The 26171-nt window shown below is 46.8% G+C and overlaps 1 protein-coding gene across 1 annotated transcript in view; it reads left to right on the top strand.

Annotated features, from left to right (window-relative positions):
• LOC144504001 (thioredoxin domain-containing protein 6-like) overlaps nt 1-26171 on the top strand; it is a 65159-nt gene that overhangs the window by 32465 nt on the left and 6523 nt on the right. Inside the window, exons 12-18 of the mRNA XM_078229149.1 lie at nt 4807-4914; nt 5677-5828; nt 6937-7081; nt 11828-12066; nt 16533-16589; nt 20722-20727; nt 25829-25882. Of these exons, the coding sequence (XP_078085275.1) occupies nt 4807-4914; nt 5677-5828; nt 6937-7081; nt 11828-12066; nt 16533-16589; nt 20722-20727; nt 25829-25882 (761 nt within the window). The remainder of the gene's footprint in view (nt 1-4806; nt 4915-5676; nt 5829-6936; nt 7082-11827; nt 12067-16532; nt 16590-20721; nt 20728-25828; nt 25883-26171) is intronic.

Here is a 26171-nt window from a genome sequence, read left to right as displayed (position 1 = left end):
AGGTGTATAAGATTTTGATGGGTATAGATAGAGTGAATGCAAGCAGGCTATTTCCGCTGAGGCTAGGGGAGAAAAAAACCAGAGGGCATGGGTTTAAGGGTGAAAGGAGAAAAGCTTAAAGGGAATATTAGGGGGGGCTTCTTCACGCAGAGAGTGGTGGGAGTGTGGAATGAGCTGCCGGATAAAGTGGTAAATGCGGGGTCACTTTTAACATTTAAGAAAAACTTGGACGGGTTCATGGATGAGAGGGGTGTGGAGGGATATGGTCCAAGTGCAGGTCAGTGGGATTAGGCATAAAATGGTTCGGCACAGACAAGAAGGGCCAAAAGGCCTGTTTCTGAGCTGTAATTTTAGAACATAGAACATAGAAACCCTACAGTGCTGAAGGAGGCCATTCGGCCCATCGAGTCTGCACCGACCACAATCCCACCCAGGCCCTACCCCCACATGTTTACCCACTAATCTATGCATCCCAGGACTCTAAGGGGCAATTTTTAACCTGGCCAATCAACCTAACCCACACATCTTTGGACTATGGGAGGAAACCGGAGCACCCGGAGGAAACCCACGCAGACACGAGGAGAATGTGCAAACTCCACACAGACAGTGACCCGAGCCGGGAATTGAACCCGGGACCCTGGAGCTGTGAAGCAGCAGTGCTAACCACTGTGCTACCGTGCTGCCCATGGTTCTATGGCGCGCTGGAAAGAGGATTCCAGGCGCGGATCTACTTGACGCCCAGATCCGGCACTTAGACTCAAAATGGTAAAATTCCTCCCACTGTGTATCCCAGCCACTGGCCTCATCAGAAACATTGTCTGGTTATGGTACGACTGGGGTATCCCTGGTTACAGTGTGTAGAACATAGAACATAGAAAAGCTACAGCACAAACAGGCCCTACGGCCCACAAGTTGCGCCGAACATGTCCCTACCTACTAGGCTTATCTATAACCCTCTATCTTACTAACTTCCATAAACTTATCCAAAAGTCTCTTAAAAGACCCTATCGAATCCGCCTCCACCACCACTACTGGCAGCCGATTCCACACACCCATCACCCTCTGAGTGTAAAACGTACCCCTAACATCTCCTCTGTACCTACTCCCCAGCACCCTAAACCTGTGACCTCTTGTGGCAACCATTTCAGCCCTGGGTAAAAGCCTCTGAGAATCCACTTTATCAATACCTCTCAACATCTTATACACCTCTATCAGGTCACCGCTCATCCTTCGCCTCTCCAAGGAGAAAAGATCTAGCTCTCTCAACCTATCCTCATAAGGCATGCCATCTAATCCAGGCAACATCCTTGAAAATCTCCTCTGCACGCTTTCTATGGTTTCCACATCCTTTCTGTAATGAGGCGACCAGAACTGGGCACAGTACTCCAGGTGGGGTCTGACCAGGGTCCTATACAGCTGCCGCATTATCTCCCGATTTCTAAACTCAATTCCTCTTTTGATGAAGGCCAGTATTCCATACGCCTTCTTAACCACAGCCTCTACCTGCGACGCTGCTTTGAGTGTCCTATGAACCCAGACCCCAAGATCCTTCTGATCTTCTGACCCAAAAAAGCCCACATTATCAATGGCATCACTCACGCATGCTGAAACCCACTAAATACATCATATACAATCAAACAGGAAAATGCTTACTGTAACACTCTATAACACATAGCTTACAGACAATTAAGAGAGGTCAGAGAGTCATAGAGGTTTACAGCATGGAAATCGACCCTTCAGCCCAATTGTCCATGCCGCCCTTTTTTTCTAACCCTTAAGCTAATCCCAATTGCCCGCATTTGGCCCATATCCCTCTATACCCATCTTACCCATGTAACGCCTAAACGCTTTTTAAAAGATAAAATGGTACCCGCCTCCACTACTACCTCTGGCAGCTTGTTCCAGACACTCACCACCCTCTGTGTGAAAAAATTGCCCCTCTGGACACTTTTGTATCTCTCCCCTCTCACCTTAAACCTATGCCCTCTAGTTTTAGACTCCCCTACCTTTGGGAAAAGATATTGACTATCTAGCTGATCTGTGCCCCTCATTATTTTATAGACCTCTATAATGTCACCCCTCAGCCTCCTGCGCTCCAGAGAAAAAAGCCCCAGTCTATTCAGCCTCTCCTTTTAACTCAAACCATCAAGTCCCGGTAGCATCCTAGTAAATCTTTTCTGCACTCTTTCTAGTTTAATAATATCCTTGATATAATAGGGTGAGCAGGTATTGAATGTGTGGGCACCGTTCACCTATTCCTCGGCCAGGAGGTTCCTGATCCTCTGCGAGACTCCCTACCTCGAGCCAATAGGCTCCAGGTTCAAAGACCCTGCCAGTGGCTAATGGAGTGTTCATGAAATTTCAATGGGTTAAAGTTCAGACACTTCCCAAAAGTTAAAAAGTGTGTGTGTGTGTGTGAGTGTGAGTATGTGTGTGTGTGGGTGTGTGTGAGTGTGTGTGTGAGTATGTGTGTGAGTGTGTGTGTGTGTGTGTGAGAGTGTGTGTGAGAGTGTGTGTGTGAGTGAGTGTGTGTGTGTGTGCGCGTGTGTGTGTGAGAGTGTGTGTGAATGTGTGTAAGTGTGTGTGTGTTTGAGTGTGTGTATGTGTGTTTGTGTGGGAGTGTGTGTTAGTGTGAGTGTGTGTGAATGTGTGTGTGTGAGTGTGTGTGTGAGTGTGTGTGTGAGAGTGTGTGTGAGAGTGTGTGAGTGTGTGTGAATGTGTGTAAGTGTGTGTGTGTTTGAGTGTGTGTATGTGTGTTTGTGTGGGAGTGTGGGTTAGTGTGAGTGTGTGTGTGAGAGTGTGCGTGTGTGTGTGTGAGTGTGAGTGTATGTGTGTATGAGTGCGTGAGTGTGTGTGTGTGAGTGTGTGTGAATGTGTGTAAGTGTGTGTGTGTTTGAGTGTGTGTATGTGTGTTTGTGTGTGAGTGTGTGTGTGTTAGTGTGAGTGTGTGTGCGTGTGAGTGTATGTGAGTGTGTGTGTGTGTGTGAGTGTATGTGTTTGTGTGTTTGTGTGAGTGTGTGTTTGTGTGAGTGTGAGTGTGTGTGTGTTTGTGTGGGTGTGAGTTTGTGAGTGTGAGTGTGTGTGTGTGTTTGTGTGTGTGTGAGTGTGTGTTTGTGTGGGTGTGAGTTTGTGAGTGTGTTTGTGTGTGTGTTTGTGTGTGTATGTGAGTGTGTGTGTGTGTGTTTGTGTATGTGAGTGTGTGTGTGTGTGTGAGTGTGTGTGTGTGAGTGTGTGTGTGAGTGTGAGTGAGTGTGTGTGAGTGTGTGTGAGTATGTGTGTGTGTGTGTGTGAATGTGTGTAAGTGTGTGTGTGTTTGAGTGTGTGTATGTGTGTTTGTGTGGGAGTGTGGGTTAGTGTGAGTGTGTGTGTGAGAGTGTGCGTGTGTGTGTGTGAGTGTGAGTGTATGTGTGTATGAGTGCGTGAGTGTGTGTGTGTGAGTGTGTGTGAATGTGTGTAAGTGTGTGTGTGTTTGAGTGTGTGTATGTGTGTTTGTGTGTGAGTGTGTGTGTGTTAGTGTGAGTGTGTGTGCGTGTGAGTGTATGTGAGTGTGTGTGTGTGTGTGTGAGTGTATGTGTTTGTGTGTTTGTGTGAGTGTGTGTTTGTGTGAGTGTGTGTGTGTTTGTGTGGGTGTGAGTTTGTGAGTGTGTGTGTGTTTGTGTGTGTGTGAGTGTGTGTTTGTGTGGGTGTGAGTTTGTGAGTGTGTTTGTGTGTGTGTTTGTGTGTGTATGAGTGTGTGTGTGTGTGTTTGTGTGTGTGTATGTGAGTGTGTGTTTATGTGTGTGTGAGTGTGTGTGTGTGAGTGTGTGTGTGAGTGTGAGTGAGTGTGAGTGAGTGTGTGTGAGTGTGTGTGAGTATGTGTGTGTGTGTGTGTGTGTGTGTGTAGATGTGCCAGACAGCACCTATTCCAAATATCACTGGAGCAGAATGATGCAGTATGTGATAAGGGTGTTTCCACACGACACCTGCTCCCAGGATGCCTTGAGCCGCTTTACTCAGCAAACCAGAGTGAAACGTAGAGATTATTGACGGGATTTCCAGGCACCCCCTCCCCTCCCAGCGGTGTGAGTCTTGGTGGCAGGAGGTAGCCTGCCATTGGCTGGTGGCCAGATCTTTTGGTAATGCCACTTTCAATAGGGTTTCTCAATGAATTCACCCCACACCGTCAGGAACCCCGCAGCGAGGCTGGAAAATCCACTGGCGGCCAATCGCCTGAAAGTCCCACCCTGTGGATCAATTCAGTAAAGTTGTCTTCTTGAATAATGTTTTTTGAGCAACATAAACATTTGTTGATCTGTATTGGAAGAATTATTTAGCTCTGTCGGGAGCCCACAATTACGGGGGTGAGTGCAGAAAGAGGTGGTTATGCGGAATCCTCTGCTGCAGCCCTTTGTCAGTGAGCACCACCAACCCCCCATTCCCCCATCCCTCTCCCCTCCAAACACCCCGGAGGTGAGCAGCTTTTGAGTTGGACTGTGTACCAGGGAGATCCTGCTGAAGTCCACACCAGCCCACGGGAAATGACCCTGCCTGGGGATTTGAGGCTGAGAGGGCGGCATCTCCCCTCAGCTGATCTGACCTCCGCCCACCCCCCAATCCTTTCAGCACTCCGATTGGAGAGAATGTTTCCTGAAAGCTATGATGCAAACACCCCAGAAGCAATGGCTGGTGGTCTGCCATCTTGTTGAACACGAGTCTGATAGAATATCCATTCACTGATCAGTTATTAATATCTCTTAGAAATCTATTGGGTTTATTGCTCAGTAACCTTTAACTGGGACACGCTAGTTAACCTGTATTTTGTTGTAGTGGGCCCGTGTTGGCCTTGGCTCTCACAAGCACAGACGCTGTTGAACGTTGGAGAAAGCTGCTGGGACCAAAGGATGTGAATCAGGCCAAAGAGGAAGCCCCAGAAAGGTTTGTTCCTTAAATTAACTGTGTGATTTTCCTGGGAGACTCTGGGAGATGTTTTATTTTTAAAGTTAGGTAAGAATGTTTAATGCTGTCTGGACAATATTGTTCTATTCTGATGGGAATGAACATTCCCCATATAGTTTAATTTGATTTGATTTATTATTGTCACATGTATCGGGATACAGTGAAAAGTATTGTTTCTTGCATGCTAACAGACAAAGCATACTGTTCATAGAGAAGGAAAGGAGAGAGTGCAGAATGTAGTGTTACAGTCCTAGCTCGAGTGTAGAGAAAGATCAACTTAATATAAGGTAGGTCCATTCAAAAGTCTGACAGCAGCAGGAAAGAAGCTGTTCTTGAGTCGGTTGGTACGTGACCTCAGACTTTTGTATCTTTTTCCTGACAGAAGAAGGTGGAAGAGAGAATGTCCGGGGTGTGTTGGGTCCTTGATTATGCTGGCTGCTTTTCCGAGGCAGCGGGAAGTGTATTCAGAGTCAATGGATGGGAGGCTGGTTTGCGTGATGGACTGGGCTTTGTTCACAACACTTTGTAGTTCCTTGCGGTCTTGGGCAGAGCAGGAGCCCATACCAAGCTGTGACAGAACCAGAAAGAATGCTTTCTATGGTGCATCTGTAAAAGTTAGTGAGAGTTGTAGCTGCCATGCTATGGTTCAGCGGGAAGTTGTATGTGGTTTGGAGTAACCAAAGTTTGATAAAGCTGCAACATGCCATTCTGACTCTTACACTTGTTTCATTCCGTCTGCAGCCTGCGAGCTCAGTTTGCAGTGGAAGCTGTTCCCATTAACCAATTGCATGGCAGTGAAACACCTCAGGAAGCAGAGAAGGAGTTGAAGTTCTTCTTCTCAATGGAGCACACGCTGGCTGCTATCAAACCCCATGCTCTAGAGGAACACCGAGGTAAACTGGGGCAAATCTGGAACATCGCTGATCTAACACAGCACAGCGGCTGCGGGTATGATGGGGTCATTAATGTTGAAATCAGAGAAGAGCGAGCTGCATTTGCAAAGCTCCTTCAGCGCGATAAATATCTGAAAACATTTCACAAGGGCAGAATATCCGAGTCGGGAAAGAGTGGAAAAAAGGTGGGTAAATTTTGAGGAGGGTTTTGAAGATTGAGGAAGAGATGCGGCAAGTTGAGAAAATCCAGAGACACTGCTTTTTAAAGTTAAAGTTTTAAAGTTTATTGATTAGTGTCATAAGTAGGCTTACATTAACACTACAAATGAAGTTACTGTGAAAATCCTTTAGTCGCCACACTCTGGTGCCTGTTCAGGTACACTGAGGGAGGATTTAGCATGGCCAATGCACCTAACCTACACGTCTTTCAGACTGTGGGAGGAAACCGGAGCACCTGGAGGAAACCCATGCAGACACGGGGAGAATGTGCAAACTCCATACAGACAGTGACCTGAGCTGGGAATCGAACCTGGATCCCTGGTTCTGTGAGGCATCAGTGCTAAGCACTGTGCCACTTTGCTGCCCCTGCAGCACTGCAGCGAATGTATGGAATCCAAATGGATGAAGCTTGTCTCATCATGGTAAACAGAGGGAGGTAACTGAGGACGGGCACGGGTCTGGACCTGGAGGAGATTGCAAGGGTTGGATGGAGAGGTTTGTAAAGAAGGCTGAGGATTTTTAGTTGGGTGCGTTAAATGTTGTCGCCGCTGAATTGACTTGTGTTCAAGTTTTGACACAAATCTGCTTCCCTCTATTTTTACCCAATTATCCAGTAACAGATGAAAACATCACATTGAGCAATTTGCCTGTGCCTGTTCATGAGAAGCTTTAAAAATAGTGCACAGAGTATCTACTACTCAAAAGGGCCAAAAGGCAATGTTATTATTCCCTTGTTTTTGACACCCTGGGTTTCCTGCGCCACAAAAACATTTACTGTGGCATTTCTCTTCGTCTCAGCAGTTATTCTTGTAATTTTTTAGGTTAATGTACAAGCAGCATTTACTGAACTGCTGAATATTTCGTGTCCACTTGCTTTGATTCTTGGCAGATGAGATTGTGAAGAAGATTGAAGAAGCAGGCTTTGTTATATCACAGATGGATGAGAAAACATTGAGCAGGGAGATGGCTGAAGAGTTCTACAAGGAACACAAGGGCAAACCATTCTTCGACCAATTAGTTGACTATATGTCTGAGTAAGTGTTAATGTTCTGTGCAGGTCAATATTTCTGATTCTATCGAGACTTAATAGTGGTCAAAATTGTGAGTGGCTTATTAGAGTAAATAAGGAGAAACTGGCTGGGATTCTCCGACTTCATCTGCGGCCGAGATTATCCAGTCCCGCTGCAGTGAATGGAGATTTGGCTGAGCGCCAGATTCTCCGTTCCCGCTGACAGCGATGGCCGGGCGTCTAATATCAGAGAATTACGGCCACCTTTTCCAGTAACAGGAAGTTCGGTAACCAGAGGGACACAGGATTGAAGGAAAATTGGCCAAAAGGACCAGGTGGGGAGGTGAGGAGAATTTTCTTGACGCCATGAGTTGTTGTGACCTGGAATGCGCTGTCAGAAAGGGCAGTGGAAGCAGATTCAGTCATAACTTGCAAAGAGGAATTGGATAAACACTCAGGGATAGAACGGAGATGCATGACAAATTGGAAAGCTTGTTCAAAGCACTGACACAGATATGGTACGATGGTCTCCTTCTGTGGTCTACAATTGAATGAGTCTACCCTCATCACTCGGTGCCTCAGGTAAACACACTGGCCACTCCAGCCAATTCTGTTACCAGACTCCAATAGCCAACCCAATAATAGAATCCCACATTGCAAATATAGAATTCTACATGGAATTGAGCAAATCGTCTCCGTTTTTGGCTTCTCCTTGCAGTCAACAGGAAACTAAGATGGAGCCAGTCTATCGGTGTGGTTAGAATCTAAAAGTGGTTATGGTGAAGAGGTTGGGGAAAATTAAACTATGATTCGATTGAACATTCTTTTCTGCTTGTTTCTGTTGGTTTTCTCTTCAATCAAATAAACAATGTTCTCTGAGACTATAAAATTACATAAATAACAGTCGGGAATGAGGCTGGTGAGCCCTTGCGGCTGAGTTGGTGTCTGATCCAATTTCACGTCCTATCTCGCTACCTGGTTATAGCCACGCATTTGGGGAGAGGGGCAATATGCTCTAAAAAGCTATTGGAAAGTTATGATTTTAATGCAAAGCATTTAGAATAATCTGCCAGCCAGCGCCACTGGAGACAAAAGAATGATTGGATGTTGAAAGTGCCATTGGTTGGGATACTGGAGGGATGAGCTTGATAGAGCTGCGACTGCCTCTGGACTGCATCACTCTCACATTCTGAACTACTTCTTAAAAATTTGGTTCTTGAGCTATGGTTGAGGCAGGCATGACTGTTTATACTGAAAATACTAGCGGCCAGCAACATAATAAAGAATATTAACAAACCAGCTTGTGACAATTTAGGAGCATTCCTGGAATTGTATCTGGTACCAACCCATCGATTATCTGATTTAATTAACCGGATTTCATGTCCTGACATGGTAGGAATTGAAATCACAGTCCAATATCATAACTACAACACTAATATATATCCCTAACCACTCAACTAATATAACCAGCGCGCTAACATATCTACTACACTAATATATATCCCTAGCCACTAAACTAATATAACCAGTGCACTAGTATAACTACTACACTAATATATTCCTAACCACTAAACCAATATAACCAGTGCACTAGTATAACTACTACAATAATATATTCCTAACCACTAAACCAATAAAAACCAATGCACTAGTATAACTACTGCACTAATATAACCAGTGCGCTAATATATCTATGACACTAATATATATCCCTAACAACTAAACCAATATAACCAGTGCACTAGGATAACTACTACAATAATATATTCCTAACCACTAAACCAATATAACCAATGCACTAGTATAACTACTGCACTAATATAACCAGTGCGCTAATATATCTACGACACTAATATATATCCCTAACAACTAAACCAATATAACCAGTGCACTAGGATAACTACTACACTAATATATTCCTAACCACTAAACTAATATAACCAGTGCACTAGTATAACTACTACACTAATATATTCCTAACCACTAAACCAATATAACCAGTGGACTAGTATAACTACTACAATAATATATTCCTAACCACTAAACCAATATAACCAATGCACTAGTATAACTACTGCACTAATATAACCAGTGCGCTAATATATCTACGACACTAATATATATCCCTAACAACTAAACTAATATAACCAGTGCACTAGGATAACTACTACACTAATATATTCCTAACCACTAAACTAATATAACCAGTGCACTAGTATAACTACTACACTAATATATGCCTAACCACTAAACCAATATAACCAGTGCACTAGTATAACTACTACAATAATATATTCCTAACCACTAAACCAATATAACCAATGCACTAGTATAACTACTGCACTAATATAACCAGTGCGCTAATATATCTACGACACTAATATATATCCCTAACAACTAAACCAATATAACCAGTGCACTAGGATAACTACTACACTAATATATTCCTAACCACTAAACTAATATAACCAGTGCACTAGTATATCTACTACACTAATATATCCCTAACCACTAAACTAATATAACCAGTGCACTAGTGTAACTACTGCACTAATATATCCCTAGCTACTAAAGTAATATAACCAGTTTGCTAGTATAACTACTACACTCATGTATCCCTAACCACTAAACTAATATCACCAGTTCACCAGCATAACAATTACACAACTATAACGCTAACCACTCAACTAATATAACCAGTGCACTAGTAGAACTACTACACTAATATATCCCTAACCTCTAAACTAATATATCCAGTGCACTTGTATAACTACTACACTAATATATACCTAACCAATAAACTAATATAACCAGTGTGCTATTATAACTACTACAGTTATATATCCATAACCACTAAACTAATATCACCAGTTCACCAGTATAACTACTACACTAATATATCCCTAACCACTAAATTAATATAAGCAGTGCACTAGTATAACTACTACCCTAATTTATCCTTAGCCACTAAACTAATATCAACAGTTCACCAGTATAACTACTACACTAATATCTCCTTAGCCACTAAACTAATATAACCAGTTGCTAGTTTAACCATTACACTAATATATCCCTAACCACTAAACTAATGTAACCGGTTCACCAGTATAACTACTACACTAATATATCCCTAACCATTAAACTAATATAACCAGTTCACCAGTATAACTACTACACTAATATATACCTAACCACTAAAATAATATCACCAGTATAACTACTACACTAATGTATCCCTAACCACTAAACTAATATAACCAGTGCACTAGTATAACTACTGCATCAGTATAACTACTAAACTAATATATCCCTAACCACTAAACTAATATCACCAGTTCACCAGTATAACTACTACACTAATATATCCCTAACCACTAAACTAATATAAGCAGTGCACTAGTATAACTACTACACTAATGAATCCCTAACCACTAAACTAATATAACCAGTGCACTAGTATAACTACTACACTAATATATCCCTAACCTCTAAACTAATATAACCAGTTCACCAGTATAACTACTACACTAATGTATCCCTAACCACTAAACTAATATAACCAGTGTGCTAGTATAACCCCGACACTAAAATATCCCTAAGCACTAAACTAATATACCCAGTGTGCTAGTATAACTATGACACTAATATATCCCTAACAATTAAACTAATATAACCAGTGCACTCATATAACTACTACATTAATATATCCCTAACCACTAAACTGATATACCCAGTGCGCTAGTATAGCTACTACAGTAATATATCCCTAAGCACTAAACTAATATAACCAGTGCACTGGTATAACGACGACACTAATATATCACTAACCACTAAACTAGTATAACCAGTGCACTATTATAACTACTACACTAATATATCCCTAACTACTAAACTAATATAACCAGTGTGCTAGTATAACTACTGCACTAATATATCCCTAAGCACTAAACTAATATAACCAGTGCACTAGCATAACTACTACACTAATATATCCCTAACCACTAAACTAATATCACCAGTTCACCAGTATAATTACCACATTTATATATCCCTAAGCACTAAACTAATATAACCAGTGCACTAGCATAACTACTACACTAATATATCCCTAACCACTAAACTAATATAGCCAGTGCAGTAGTATAACTACTACACTAACATATCCCTAACCACTAAACTAACATAACCAGTTAGTATAACTGCACCAGTATAACTACTACACCAATATATCCCAACCACTAAACTAATATAACCAGTGCACTAGTAGAACTACTACACTATTTTATCCCTAACCACTAAATTAATATGACCAGTTCACCAGTAGAACTACTACACTAATATATCCCTAACCACTACTCTAATATCACCGGTTCACCAGTATAACTACTACACTAATATATCCCTAACCTCTAAACTAATATAACCAATGCACTAGTATAACTCCTGCACTCGTATAACTACTACACTAATATAACCAGTGCGCTAGTATAACTACTACACTAGTATAACCAGTGCGCTAGTATAACTGCTACACTAATATATCCCTAACCACTAAACTAATATAACCAGTGCACTAGTATAACTACTACACTAATATATCCCTAACCACCAAACGAATATAACCAGTTCTCTTGTATAACTACCGCATTAGTATAACTACTACACGAATATATCCATCACCACTGTTCCAATGCAGCCATGAAACTGATATAACCACTCCATTATTATAACTACTGCAGTAATAATCCCCACCTTTCCCCCTCTCCTGTAGAGGTCCCACATTAATGATGATTCTGAGTAAGGAGAACGCAGTGGAAGAATGGAGAAATCTAATGGGCCCCACAGACCCTCATGAAGCCAAACAAACAGCACCGGACTCTCTGAGGGCCAAATTTGCAAAGGACATCTTGAAAAATGCGCTGCATGGTTCCTCTGATCAGACCCAAGCGATGGAAAAGATCCAGTTTGTGTTTGGGGACATAAACATTGGAGCAGATGGGATTGTCCAAGGTAATGGAATGAGATGTGGATCAGTGTTCTGGGGACCGGGTTGACCCTGTGCCTCTGAATTCAGGACACCACAACATGTTGTAGTGTGAATCACATTTCAGAGGGAAAACTGGTTATCTGATGGATGGTCCAGTACTCACTTCAAGCCTCCAATCTTTTCATCACAAACTTTCTTGTTCCCTGTGTTTGGAATTATGGTCAGTGACCCTCTGAACTCTCAGTTTAATTCGCAGCTCAACACTTCCATAGAAACCATAGAATCCCTACAGCTCAGAAGAGGCCATTCGGCCCATCGAGTCTGCACCGACAAAATCCCACCCAGGCCCCATTCCCCATAACCCCACATATTTACTCTGCTAATCCACCTAACATACACATCTTTGGACTGTGAGAGGAAACTGGAGCACCCAGAGGAAACCCACGCAGACACGGGGAGAACATACAAACTCCACACAGATAATGACCCAAGCCGGGAATCGAACCCAGGCCCCTGGCGCTGTGAGGCAGCAGTGCTAACCACTGTGCCACTTTGCCCTGTACATTCCTGTTCAATCACACTTAAATCTAAACCCATTGCACAAATCCATTCTTTCCCAGAATCTCAAATCTGTGATAGTTCATTACGGATTTCCTCTGGCAGATTTCAGATGTTGAAACCCCAAGCTTGACATCAGCAAGTTGCTCATTTTCCTCGGCCTATTTTTAACTTTGGTGCTGTTTTGCCGGTTGTATCTTTGTCCATCGATGATATAAATAAATTACCTTCAGAAGTACCTGATAACTTCTGACACTTCCAGACTTGGGAGCTATTTATTTACAATTTGCTTCCTCCTCAGACTGTTTTCTCCATTTGCAAGGAACTCTTTTGATTCTGATGGATGTTCCAGTGTTGGAGACCCTGCGATGGAACTGATTGTACAGTTAGAGATGCATTTCGAATGCAGTTAACCTTTATTGTGGACTGGGTGTCTATCAGGGTGATTGGTGTTTTTTTATAACTGGAGCACCAAGTCAAGTATTAAGCACCCTGTGACCAGATGCTTAGACACCGAGCCAACCTCCTTCTAGTCCGTCTCAGCAACCTCATTGCCCCATTGTGGCATTTACCCATCTCATAAGACCTTTATCGTATTGTTCCTCACGGAAGGTTAACATTCGATTCTAATTTTGGAAAGTTAGAGACAGTTTTGTGTTGAGAGCCCACTACCCATTTTGGTAGATCCAATTCAGGTGGGAGCTATAAAATAAATAGAACAAAGAACTGTACAGCACAGGAAACAGGCCCTTCGGCCCTCCAAGCCTGTGCCGCTCATTGGTCCAACTAGACCATTTGTTTGTATCCCTCCATTCCCAGACTGCTCATGTGACTATCCAGGTAAGTCTTAAACGATGCCAGCGTGTCTGCCTCCACCACCCTACTTGGCAGCGCATTCCAGGCCCCCACCACTCTCTCTGTAAAAAACGTCCCTCTGATATCTGAGTTATACCTCACCCCTCTCACCTTGAGCCCGTGATCCCTCGTGATCGTCACCTCCGAGCTGGGAAAAAGCTTCCCACTGTTCACCCTATCTATACCCTTCATAATTTTGTACACCTCTATTAGGTCTCCCCTCATTCTCCATCTTTCCAGGGGGAACAAGCCCAGTTTCCCCAATCTCTCCTCATAGCTAAGACCCTCCATACCAGGCAACATCCTGGTAAATCTTCTCTGCACTCTCTCTAAAGCCTCCACGTCCTTCTGGTAGTGCGGCGACCAGAACTGGACGCAGTACTCCAAATGTGGCCTGACCAGCGTTCTATACAGCTGCAACATCAGACTCCAGCTTTTATACTCTATACCCCGTCCTATAAAGGCAAGCATACCTTATGTCCTCTTCACCACCTTCTCCACCTGTGTTGCCACCTTCAAGGATTTGTGGACTTGCACACCTAGGTCCCTCTGTGTTTCTATACTCTTGATGGCTCTGCCATTTATTGTATAACTCCCCCCTACATTAGTTCTTCCAAAATGCATCACTTCGCATTTATCCGGATTAAATTCCATCTGCCATTTCTCTGCCCAATTTTCCAGCCTATCTATATCCTGCTGTATTGTCCGACAATGTTCATCGCTATCCGCAAGTCCAGCCATCTTCGTGTCATCCGCAAACTTGCTGATTACACCAGTTACACCTTCTTCCAAATCATTTATATATATCACAAATAGCAGAGGTCCCAGTACACAGCCCTGCGGAACACCACTGGTCACAGACCTCCAGCCGGAAAAAGACCCTTCGACTGCTACCCTCTGTCTCCTGTGGCCAACACAGTAAGAGTTTTGACAACACCAGGTTAAAGTCCAACAGGTTTATTTAAATAAACCTGTTGGACTTTAACCTGGTGTTGTTAAAACTCTTACTGTGTTTACCCCAGTCCAACGCCGGCATCTCCACATCCTGTGGCCAAGCCAGTTTTCTACCCATCTAGCCACCTCTCCTTGTATCCCATGAGCCTTAACCTTCTTAACCAACCTGCCATGAGGGACTTTGTCAAATGCCTTACTGAAATCCATATAGACGACATCCATGGCCCTTCCTTCGTCAACCTCTTTTGTCACTTCCTCAAAAAACTCCACCAAATTTGTAAGGCACGACCTCCCTCTTACAAAACCATGCTGTCTGTCACTAATGAGATTGTTCCTTTCTAAATGCGCATACATCCTGTCTCTAAGAATCCTCTCCAACAACTTCCCTACCACGGACGTCAAGCTCACTGGCCTATAATTTCCTGGGTTATCCCTGCTACCCTTCTTAAATAACGGTACCACATTCGCTATCCTCCAATCCTCAGGGACCTCACCTGTGTCCAACGAAGAGACAAAGATTTCCGTCAGAGGCCCAGCAATTACATCTCTTGTCTCCCTGAGCAGTCTAGGATAGATGCCATCAGGCCCTGGGGATTTGTCAGTTTTAATGTTACCTAAAAAACCTAACACTTCCTCCCTTGTAATGGAGATTCTCTCTAACGGGTCAACATCTCCCTCTGAGACACTCCCAGTCAACAAGTCCCTCTCCTTTGTGAATAACGATGTAAAGTATTCATTTAGGATCTCCCCTATTCCCTTAGGTTCTAAGCATAATTCCCCTCCTTTGTCCCTGAGAGGTCCGACTTTTTCCCTGACAACTCTTTTGTTCCTAACATTTGAATAAAATGCCTTAGGATTCTCCTTAATCCTATCTGCCAAGAACATTTCGTGACCTCTTTTTGCCCTTCTAACTCCCCGTTTGAGTTCTTTCCTATTCTCTCTGTATTCCTCCAGAGCTCCATCTGTTTTCAGTTGCCTGGACCTAACGTACGCCTCTCTTTTTTTAAAAATCAGATCAGTACAGGTCCTCCCAGATCTCTCTGTGTGTCTATGCTCCTGATGGTTCTGCAATTTATTTTATAGCTCCCACCTGAATTGGATCGACAAAATTAGATCCTTAAAAGTGACAGCACAGGTGGAAAAGGTGGTGAAGAAAGCATATGGAATGCTTGCCTTCATCGGCAGGGCATCGAGTATAAAAGTTGGGAAATTATGTTACAGTCGTATAAAACGTTGGTTGGGCCACATTTGGAATACAGTGTCCAATTCTGGTCACCACACTACCAGAAGAACATGGAGGCTTTGGAGGGAGTACAGAAAAGGTTTACCAGGATGTTGCCGGGTATGGAGGGTATTAGCTATGAGGAGAGATTGAATCAACTGGGATTGTTCTCACTGGAAAGATGGAGGCTGAGGGGGCGACCTGATAGAAGTTTATAAAGTTATGAGAGGTATGGATAGGGTGAACAGTTGGAAGCTTTTTCCCAGGGAAGAAATGACAATTACAGGGGGCACAAGTTCAAGATAAGGGGGGAAAGGTTCAGTGGAGATGTACGGGGGGAGTTTTTTACATAGAGGGTGGTGGGGGCCTGGAATGTCAAGTGAGGTGGTTGAGGCAGATACATTAGCCACATTGAAGACTTATCTGGATAGACACATGAACGGGCGGGGTATAAAGGGATATAGGCGGTTGGTCTAGATAGCAGGCTTGACGGGCCGAAGGGCCTGTTCCTGTGCTGTACTGTTCTTTGTTCCTTGTTCACCCCTGTAAGGAACCTAAAGCTATTTAACGCAGAATACTTATCATTTGGATTGGAATTCAAGGCTAAGGGTGGGATTTTCTTCCCCCCCACCCTTCCCTTTCCCCCACCATGGCATGTTTTCCAGCAATGGAGGAGACTCGCCGTTGGCCACTAGTGGGATCTTCCAGTCCCGCTATTATCTACAGCGTTTGGGGTGACTCATCCATCCTGCCAAGGGAACCCTGGGGAACCCTGGTGAAGTGATTCAATCAGATAGGTTTTCCCCACACAAGTCAATGGGACAACATGGAAACGTAGGCCGAATGGCCTCCTGCAGTGCTGTAACCATTCTATGATCTTAATTTTTGCTTTCCCTGTAGGTATCGAACCAGACTTGGAGAAAGTGATGTGCCCAGAATCCAGGGATGACCCTGAAGGTACGTCTGAATAATTCAGGTAGAAAGTCTTAACCAATGGGAGGAATTTTCCCAAAGTTTGTCAGAGTGTCAAGTTCAGACTGAAAACCGGCATGTATCTCTCCAGCTGAGTTTTCTCTCCAGATCTCAGAATCTCTTGCCCCCAGCAGAATCTCAGAATTCTAGATAGTCAGAAGCTTTTTCCCAGGGTGGAAGAGTCAATTACGAGGGGGGGGCAGGGGTTTAAGGTGCGAGGGGCAAGGTTTAAAGGAGATGTACGAGGCAAGTTTTTTACACAGAGGGTGGTGGGTGCCTGGAACTCGCTGCCGGGGGAGGGAGTGGAAGTGGATACGGTAGTGACTTTTAAGGGGCGTCTTGACAAATACATGAATAGGATGGGAATAGAGGGATATGGTCCGCGGAAGGGTAGCGGGTTTTAGTTCAGTCGGGCAGCATGGTCGGTGCAGGCTTGGAGGGCCGAAGGGCCTGTTCCTGTGCTGTAATTTTCTTTGTTTTTAGTTCTATCTCCTGGCAATGGGCTCACGGAGAGTCTGGGAGCATGGTTCCACCATCATGAGATTGAGATTTATTCAAATGTATGCAAATGAGGTTTCTGCCCTTTCTGTTACATCATCGACAGTGGGCGGGGCAAATTGGGAAACGAGATCCCACCAGTGAGAATCCCGCTTCCCAACTCCTGAGGGATTTGGGCCAATGTCGCTGTTTTCACCAACTCTCTCCCCTCCTTCACCACCCCCCTTCACCCCCATCTCCCCTCCTTCACCCCCATCTCCCCTCCTTCACCCCCATCTCCCCTCCTTCACCCCCCTCCCCCTCCTTCACCCCCCTCCCCCTCCTTCACCCCCCTCCCCCTCCTTCACCCCCTCCCCCTCCTTCACCCCCCTCCTTCACCCCCCTCCACCTCCTTCACCCCCTCTCCCCCTCCTTCACCTCCCTCCTTCACCCCCCTCCACCTCCTTCACCGCCTCCCTCTCCTTCCCCCCTCCTTCATCCCCCTCTCCCTCCTTCACCCCCCTCCACCTCCTTCAACCCCCTCCCCCTCCTTCACCGCCTCCTTCTCTTCCCCCCACCCCTCCTTCCCCCCCCACTCCCCCTCCTTTACTCCCCCTCTGCCTCCTTAACCCCGCTCCCCCTCCTTCACCCTCCTTCACCCCCTCACCCCTTTCACCCCGTCTCGGTAGCTCCAGATTTGGGGTTACGGATATGAAAGTGTCCTCTTTGGCCCTCTGTCCCTTTCAAAATGAACCAAAGTGAAAACCACAGAAACAGAGCCAATGAAATGGCCGTGATCTGGAATTTAACCACCTGGATATTAACATAATGATTTCCCTCGCGTGTAAATGAACTGGAAAATCAGAATCAGTTTTCCATTTTAAATTATTTTAAATTGTCAAAGTGAAGTAAAAATTAACTGAATTTCATCATAAAAATTGATCATAAATTGATCTTTATCATAAAATCTTGTCTGGGATATATACGTTTTCTTAATGTGACCATAGAGCCATGGAGGTTTACAGCATGGAAACAGGCCCTTCGGCCCAACTTGTCCATGCCGCCCTTTTTTTTAAACCCCTAAGCTCGTCCCAGTTGCCCGCATTTGGCCCATATCCCTCTATACCCATCTTACCCATGTAACTGTCTAAATGCTTTTAAAAGACAAAATTGTATCCGCCTCTACTACCTCTGGCAGCTTGTTCCAGACACTCACCACCCTCTGTGTGAAAAGATTGCCCCTCTGGACCTTTTTGTATCTCTCCCCTCTCACCTTAGACTCTACACCCTTTAGACTCCCCTACCTTTGGGAAAAGATATTGACTATCTAGCTGATCTGTGCCCCTCATTATTTTATAGATCTCTATAAGGTCACCCCTCAGACTCCTATGCTCCAGAGAAAAAAATCCCAGTCTATCCAGCCTCCCCTTATAGTTCAAACATCAAGTCTCGGTAGCATCCTAGTAAATCTTTTCTGCACTGTTTCTAGTTTAATAATATCCTTTCTATAATAGGGTGACCAGAATTGTACACAGTATTCCAAGTGTGGCCTTACCAATGTCTTGTACAACTTCAGCAATACGTCCCAACTCCTGTATTCAATGTTCTGACCGATGAAACCAAGCATGCCGAATGCCTTCTTCACCACTCTGTCCACCTGTGACTCCACTTTCAAGGAGCTATGAACATGTACCCCTAGATCTCTTTGTTCTGTAACTCTCCCCAACGCCCTACCATTAACTGAGTAAGTCCTGCCCTGGTTCAATCTACCAAAATGCATTACCTCACATTTGGCTAAATTAAACTCCATCTGCCATTCGTCAGCCCACTGGCCCAATTGATCAAGATCCTGCTGCAATTGGAGATAACTTTCTTCACTGTCCACTATGTCACCAAGCTTGGTGTCATCTGCGAACTTACTAACCATGCCTCCTATATTTTCATCCAAATCATTAATATAAATGACAAATAACAGTGGACCCAACATGGAGCCCTGAGGCACACCGCTGGTCACAGGCCTCCAGTTTGAAAATCAACCCTCTACAACCACCCCCTGCCTTCTGTCATCAAGCCAATTTTGTATCCATTTAGCTACCTCACCCTGGATCCTGAGAGACTTAACCTTATGCAGCAATCGACCATGCGGTACCTTGTCAAAGGCCTTGCTAAAGTCCATGGAGACAACATCAACTGCACTGCCCTCATCTACCTTCTTGGTTACTGATGCACGATCAATTACGACACGAAGACTTCTGAGAGTGAGGGAAACTAATAGGCTTTTATTCACAGAAAACAGGAGTACACCCTTGTAGCTGACCTGGTCTAGACTGAGGCAAGGAGGAGGGACCATCACCCTTATACCCCACTCTGGATGGAAAGGGAGGGGTCTCGGGTGGAAAGGGAGGAGTCTCGGGCCAGGTGCAGCATGGGTGTGTCCAGGCACATACATGTAGTAACAGTGGTTCACCACATTCACCCCACCTTTAAAAAGAGTCCGGCGGGGAGGGTGGAACCATATGTACAGGAGCATATATACATAGAAAAGTCACAAGCTGAGGTGAGGTGTCGTCCCTTCACAGGTTCAGCCTGTCGGGCGGCTTGACCAGTCGTTGTGACCGCCGCAGTACCGGTTGGGGGGTTGCTGCCGGTGGCAGGGTGGAGCCGCTCGAATCCGCCGTCGTCCCTTCTGGTCTGGTCCTGCGTGGTGACTCTGGGGGCTCAGGCGAGCTGCGTACAAGGGGCAAAGATGTAAGCGGACCTGGTGCTACCTGAACAGAGGGGTTTAGGGGTGTGGGGTGGGGGGTCATGGTGGGCTCTGGGGCACCCGCAGGCGCCAGGTCCCGCAAAGAGACCGTGTCCTCCCGCCCATCGTGGTATGTCACATAGGCATATTGGGGGTTGGGGTGGAGGAGCTGGACTTTTTCAACTAGGGGATCCGACTTATGGGGTCGTACATGCCTCCGGAGCAGAACTGGGCCTGGGTACGCCAGCCATGACGGTAGTGGGATTCCCGCGGAGGACTTCCTCGGGAAAGCAAACATCCGCTCGTGAGGGGTGGCATTGGTGGCCGTACACAGGAGGGACCTAATTGAATGCAGTGCATGCATCGGGGAGGACTTCTTGCCAGCGGGAGACTGGAAGGCCTTTAGACCGTAGCGCTAGTAAAACGGCCTTCCAGTCTGTCGCGTTCTCCCTCTCCACCTGCCCGTTACCCCTGGGGTTGTAGCTGGTAGTCCTACTCGAGGCTATGCCCTTGGAGAGCAGGTACTGATGCAGCTCATTGCTCATGAATGAGGATCCCCGGTCGCTGTGGATATAGTTGGGGTACCCGAACAGGGTGAAGAGGCCGTGCAGGGCCTTGACGACCGTGGTCGAGGTCATGTCCGAGCAGGGGATGGCAAAGGGGAATCGGGAGTACTCATCTATCACGTTGAGGAAATAGATGTTGCGGTCAGAAGAAGGAAGGGGCCCTTTGAAATCGACGCTGAGGCGTTCAAAGGGGCGGGTGGCTTTGATGAGGTGTGCCCGGTCCGGCCGATAGAAGTGCGGCTTACATTCTGCGCAGACTGGACAGGGTCTGGTTATAGACCGGACGTCCTCAACAGAATAGGGTGGATTATGGGCCTTAATAAAATGGTAGAGCCTGGTGACCCCCGGGTGACAGAGGTCATTGTGGAGAGTCTGTAGTTGGTTCACCTGCACGCTAGCACATGTTCCGCGAGACAGGGCATCCGGGGGCTCATTGAGCTTCCCGAGCCGGTATAAGATATTGTAATTGTAGGTGGAGAGCTCAATCCTCCACCTCAGTATCTTATCATTCTTAATCTTGCCCCTCTGCGCGTTGTTGAACATGAAACATGTTGAACATGTTGGTCCGTGAGCAAGGTGAACCGTCGGCCAGCTAGGTAGTGGCGCCAGTGTCGCACTGCTTCGACGATGGCCTGAGCCTCCTTCTCGACCGAGGAGTGTCGGATTTCCTAGCCCTGGAGGGTTCGTGAGAAGAAGGCCACGGGTCTGCCCGCCTGGTTGAGGGTGGCAGCCAGGGCGAAGTCAGACGCATCACTCTCCACCTGAAAGGGGATTGACTCGTCCACAGCGTGCATCGTGGCCTTCGCGATGTCCGCTTTGGTGCGGTTGAAGGCCGAGCGGGCCTCTCCCGACAGGGGAAAAAGGGTGGATTTGATAAGCGGACGGGCCTTATCCGCGTAATTAGGGATCCACTGGGCGTAGTATGAGAAGAAGCCCAGGCACCTCCTCAGTGCTTTAAGCATGGTCGGGAGGAGAAGTTCCATAAGGGGGCGCATGCAGTCGGGATCGGGGCCGATGACCCCGTTCTCCACCACATATCCCAGGATGGCGAGGCAGTGAGTGCGGAGGACACACTTCTCCTTATTATAGGTCAGATTCAGGAGAGCGGCCGTACGGAGGAATTTGTTAAGGTTGGCGTCGTGGTTCTGCTGATCATGGCCGCAGATGGTGACGTTATCCAGGTACGGAAAGGTAGCCCGCAGCCCGTTCTGGTCCACCATTCGGTCCATTTCGCGCTGGAAGACCGAGACCCCATTGGTGACGCCGAAGGGAACCCTAAGAAAGTGGTAGAGGCGGCCATCCGCCTCGAAAGCCGTATATTTGCGCTCCTCCGGGCGGATGGGGAGTTGGTGGTAGGCCGATTTGAGGTCGATCGTGGAGAACACCCGGTATTGCGCAATCCGGTTGACCATGTCGGATGTGCGCGGAAGGGGATACGCATCCAGCTGCGTGTACCGGTTGATGGTCTGACTGTAATCGATGACCATCCGGTGTTTCTCCCCAGTTTTGACCACTACCACCTGCGCTCTCCAGGGGCTGGTGCTCGCCTCAATGATCCCTTCCTTCAGGAGCCGCTGGACCTCGGACCTAATGAAGGTCCTGTCCCCCGCTCAGTACCGTCTGCTCTTAGTGGCAATGGGCCTACACTCGGGGGTGAGGTGTTCGAATAGCGGTGGGGGGTGACTTGGAGGGTCGAAAGGCCGCAGGTGGTGCACGGTGGGTAGTCCAGGAACTGTGGGTTGCAGACAGAGATCGGGGAAAGGGGCCCGTTGTACTGTAGCGTGACGCTCTTAAGATGGGTCATGAAATCGAGGCCTAAGAGTACGGGAGCGCAGAGGTGTGGGAGCACCAGGAGCTTACAATTTGCGTAATCGGTCCCCCAAACCGTAAGAGTCACCACACAGTACCCGATGACATCCACAGAGCGGGACTTTGAGGCCAAGGAAATGGTTTGTTTGACTGGCCGTACCGAAAGGGCGTAGCGACGCACAGTATCGGGGTGGATAAAGCTCTCCGTACTCCTGCTGTCAAACAAACAATTTCCCGCGCGGCCGTTTACCTGTATGTCCATCATAGGCCTGGCGAGCTGATGTGGACGAGACTGGTCCAGCTGGATCGCTGCCACCGTAGATCCCGAAGAGTCATCAGCCGGCGTCCAAGATGGAGGCTCCCTTGACTCCCACGCGCCCGATGGTGTCCAAAATGGTGGCTCCCTGGGCTAATACGTGGTCGCTGGTATCCAAGATGGCGGCTCCCTTGACTCCCACGCGGCTGATGGCGATTGGGTTTTGTGTTCCCTCGGGTCGCATGCTGCGCTATTCGGTTTTGACTTTGCCTTGCAGACTTTCGCGTAGTGGCCTTTCTTTCCACATCCTGAGCAGAACACCTCCCTTGTCGGGCAGCGTTGTCGGGGGTGTTTCACTAGGCCGCAAAAATAACACTTCGGGGCTGCCGCGGCCGCGGCCGTTAAGTCACTGGTGGGGCGCTGCGTGGCGTAAGCCTGAGGCCCCTCTAGGTACTGGGATGATGGTGGCCGTGAGGCCCACGATGTCGCGTGATCGGGCGCGTATGCCTCGAGATTACGTGATGCTACTTCGAGGGATTCAGCAAGTGCTACAGTTTTTGGAAGATCTAGCCCACCTTGTTCTAGCAGGCGCTGTCGAATGTAGTTGGATGCGATGCCCGTAACGTAGGCATCGCAGATCAAGTCCTCTCTATACTGTGCAGCGGATATGGCCTTGCAGTTACAAGCCCTGCCGAGCGCACGTAGTTCACGGAGGAACTGTGCGTTTGATTCTCCCGGCCGTTGTTTACGGGTAGCTAGCAGATGCCTGGCGTAGACTTCGTTCGTCTGTTGGCTGTATTGGCTCTTTAAGAGCGCTAGCGCATCTGCGTACGTTTCTGCGTCACAGATGGTGGCGAAAACTGCGTTGCTTACCCGGGCGTTGAGCACGTGCAGCTTGTCTGCATCGGACCGGACGGCCGTGGAGGCTCCGAGGAAGGCTTCGAAGCACTTCAACCAGTGATTAAAGCTGTTGGCTGCCCCCGGCGCTTGCGGATCTAAATTGAGAGTATCAGGCTTTAAAAGTTGCTCCATTCTGGTTTTTTTTTCTCTGTGAATAAAATTGATGCACTATCAATTACGACGCGAAGACTTCTGAGAGTGAGGGAAACTAATAGGCTTTTATTCACAGAGAACAGGGGCACACCCTTGTAGCTGACCTGGTCTAGACTGAGGCAAGGAGGAGGGACCATCACCTTTATACCCCACTCTGGGTGGAAAGGGAGGGGTCTCAGGTGGAAAGGGAGGAGTCTCGGGCCAGGTGCAGCATGGATGTGTCCAGGCACATACATGTAGTAACAGTGGTTCACCACAGTTACCCCTTCAAAAAGCTCAACCAAATTTGTGAGACATGAGTTTCCACTCACAAAGCCATGCTGACTGTCCCTCATCAGTCCTTGCATCTCTAAATGCCTGTAGACCCTGTCTCTCAAAATACCTTCCAACAACTTACCCACCAGACATGTGAGGCTCACCGGCCTGTAGTTCCCAGGCTTTTCCCTGCAGCCCTTTTTAAACAAAGGCACAACATTTGCCACTCTCCAATATTCAGGCACCTCACCTGTGACTATCGACGATTCAAATAATATGTTCTGGCATGTAATTTATAATTGATGTAGAGGTTGGGTTGAAGAGTAATGTCTAAATTATTCAGCACCAGTTACACCCACATAAAAGATGAATTTTTGAGACTCATCTTGGGCAAAAAGTTAAGAATCAATGTTTGGACAAGAAACATTTTCGAGGGGTTTGCGTGAGTGTGTGTGTGTGTGTGTGTGCGTGCGTGCGTGCTCGATTTGGGGCCACACAACATCCTGTGCATGGATTGGCTATCTAACTGAGTCCCCTGATTGGCCGGCTGCCCCTAGGTTGCTGCCACGACACGGATGTCTCCTGGCGAAGTCTGGCCTGCCACGGTCAGACAGGTGGCGCCCTGCAGTTGCCGGGCTGGCTGTGGCAGGGGTGAGATTGGCAGCTCGTTTGGTTGGGGTTGTGCCACCTCAGGGAGTATGGAAATTCAGGTGGACAAGCAGATCACAGGACACTGGGAAATTCTGTGGAACAAAGGGATCTTGGCGTGTTTGTCCACAGATCTCTGAAGGCGGAAAGGCAGGTTAATAGGGTGGTGAAAAAGGCATATGGGACACTCGCCTTTATCAAAAGCAGAGAGGTCATGTTGGAGTTGTATAGAACTTTGGGGAGGCCACAGCTGGAGCACTGTGTGCAGTTCTGGTCACTGCATTATAGGAAGGATGTGATTGCACTGGAGGGGGTGCAGAGGAGATTCACCAGGATGCTGCCTGGGACGGAATAGTTAAGTTACGGTGACAGGTTGGATAGGCTTGGGTTGTTTTCTCTGGAGCAGAGAAGACTGAGGGGCGACCTGATCGAGGTTACAAGATTATGAGGGACATGGACAGGGTGGATAAGAGCAGCTGTTCCCCTGAGTTGAAGGGTCAGTCACAAGGGGACATAGGTTCAAGGTGAGGGACTGGAGGTTTAGGGGGGATGTGAGGAAAATCTTTTTTACCCAGTGACTATCTGGAATGTGCGGGTTGCCTCACATCCTTTGAAAAGTACCTGGATGAGCACTTGGCACATCATAACATTCAGGGCTATGGGGCCAAGTGTTGGTTAAATGGGATTAGGTGGGAATTCAGGGGTTTCTAATGTGTCGGGTGCAGTCTCGATGGGCTGAAGGGCCTCTTCTGAACTGTATGATTCTATGAACGCTGCCAGGTTCCTGGATTGCATCTTCAACTGTCATCTTTTCTCAGTGAAGGAGGCTCCAGAGGTATCAGGGAGCGGGGAGGAGGGCGGGGGGGGGGGGGGGGGGGGGGGGGGGGGGGGGGGGGGAGGATATTGGGAGGGGGGAATGGGGGGATGGGGTAGCCTGAAGAAGTCCCTGACAAATTGAGGTTGACTTTTGCAGACTTTTGCATGACGTATTTGAAAATTTGCACCGTTTTAAAGCAGAAAGTCATGGTTGCCTTTGAGGTGGGATTGGGTTTTTCACATGCGGGTATATCTGGTCATTCGAATGCTGCACTGTAACTGGTGTCCACTGGGGCTTTAACATTCCAGGGCCAGTTAGTTCAGAGTGATGGGGGCTGTAGGAAACAGTCGAGGGTGAACTCAGTGCTGGAACGAGCCAGCGGCAGCTATGGTCTCTGTCAACAAGTCCGTGAATCAGCAGAGAATCCACAACCCCACGCCAACGCTAGTGTCAATGGCAGAAACACGCTGAGATTCCAGAGAGTGCTCCCAGGATCACGGGCAGAGTTTGATGGAGTTATCCTGTCTCCTGTGACATATCCTAAGCTTTGCCTGTATGGTTATAATATTTGATCTTTCTGACTCTTGTTGCTTTACACAGAACTGGAGGCTGAGACAGTGAGGTCAGCAGGAGAGGCAGCAGCAGATAATGCGGGTATGTGCGCACTGTTTAACATTACACTCCAGTTAATCCCTCAAACCTCCAGACAAACCCACACTTTTCTAATGAGTTCGGAGGGTATCGGGGAGGTAAAGACAGCAAATTTACGAGGATGCTACCGTGACTTGATGGATTGAGTTATAAGGAGAGGCTGGATAGACTGGGGCTTTTTTCTCTGGAGCGTAGAAGGCTGAGGGGTGATCTTATAGAGGTCGATAAAATAATGAGGGGCTAGATCAGCTAGATAGTCAATATCTTTTCCCAAAGATATTCTTCTCTCTCC

This window comes from Mustelus asterias, chromosome 14, assembly GCF_964213995.1.
Source record: "Mustelus asterias chromosome 14, sMusAst1.hap1.1, whole genome shotgun sequence".
Lineage (NCBI taxonomy): Eukaryota > Metazoa > Chordata > Chondrichthyes > Carcharhiniformes > Triakidae > Mustelus > Mustelus asterias.
This window is presented reverse-complemented; position numbering and strand designations above follow the sequence as displayed.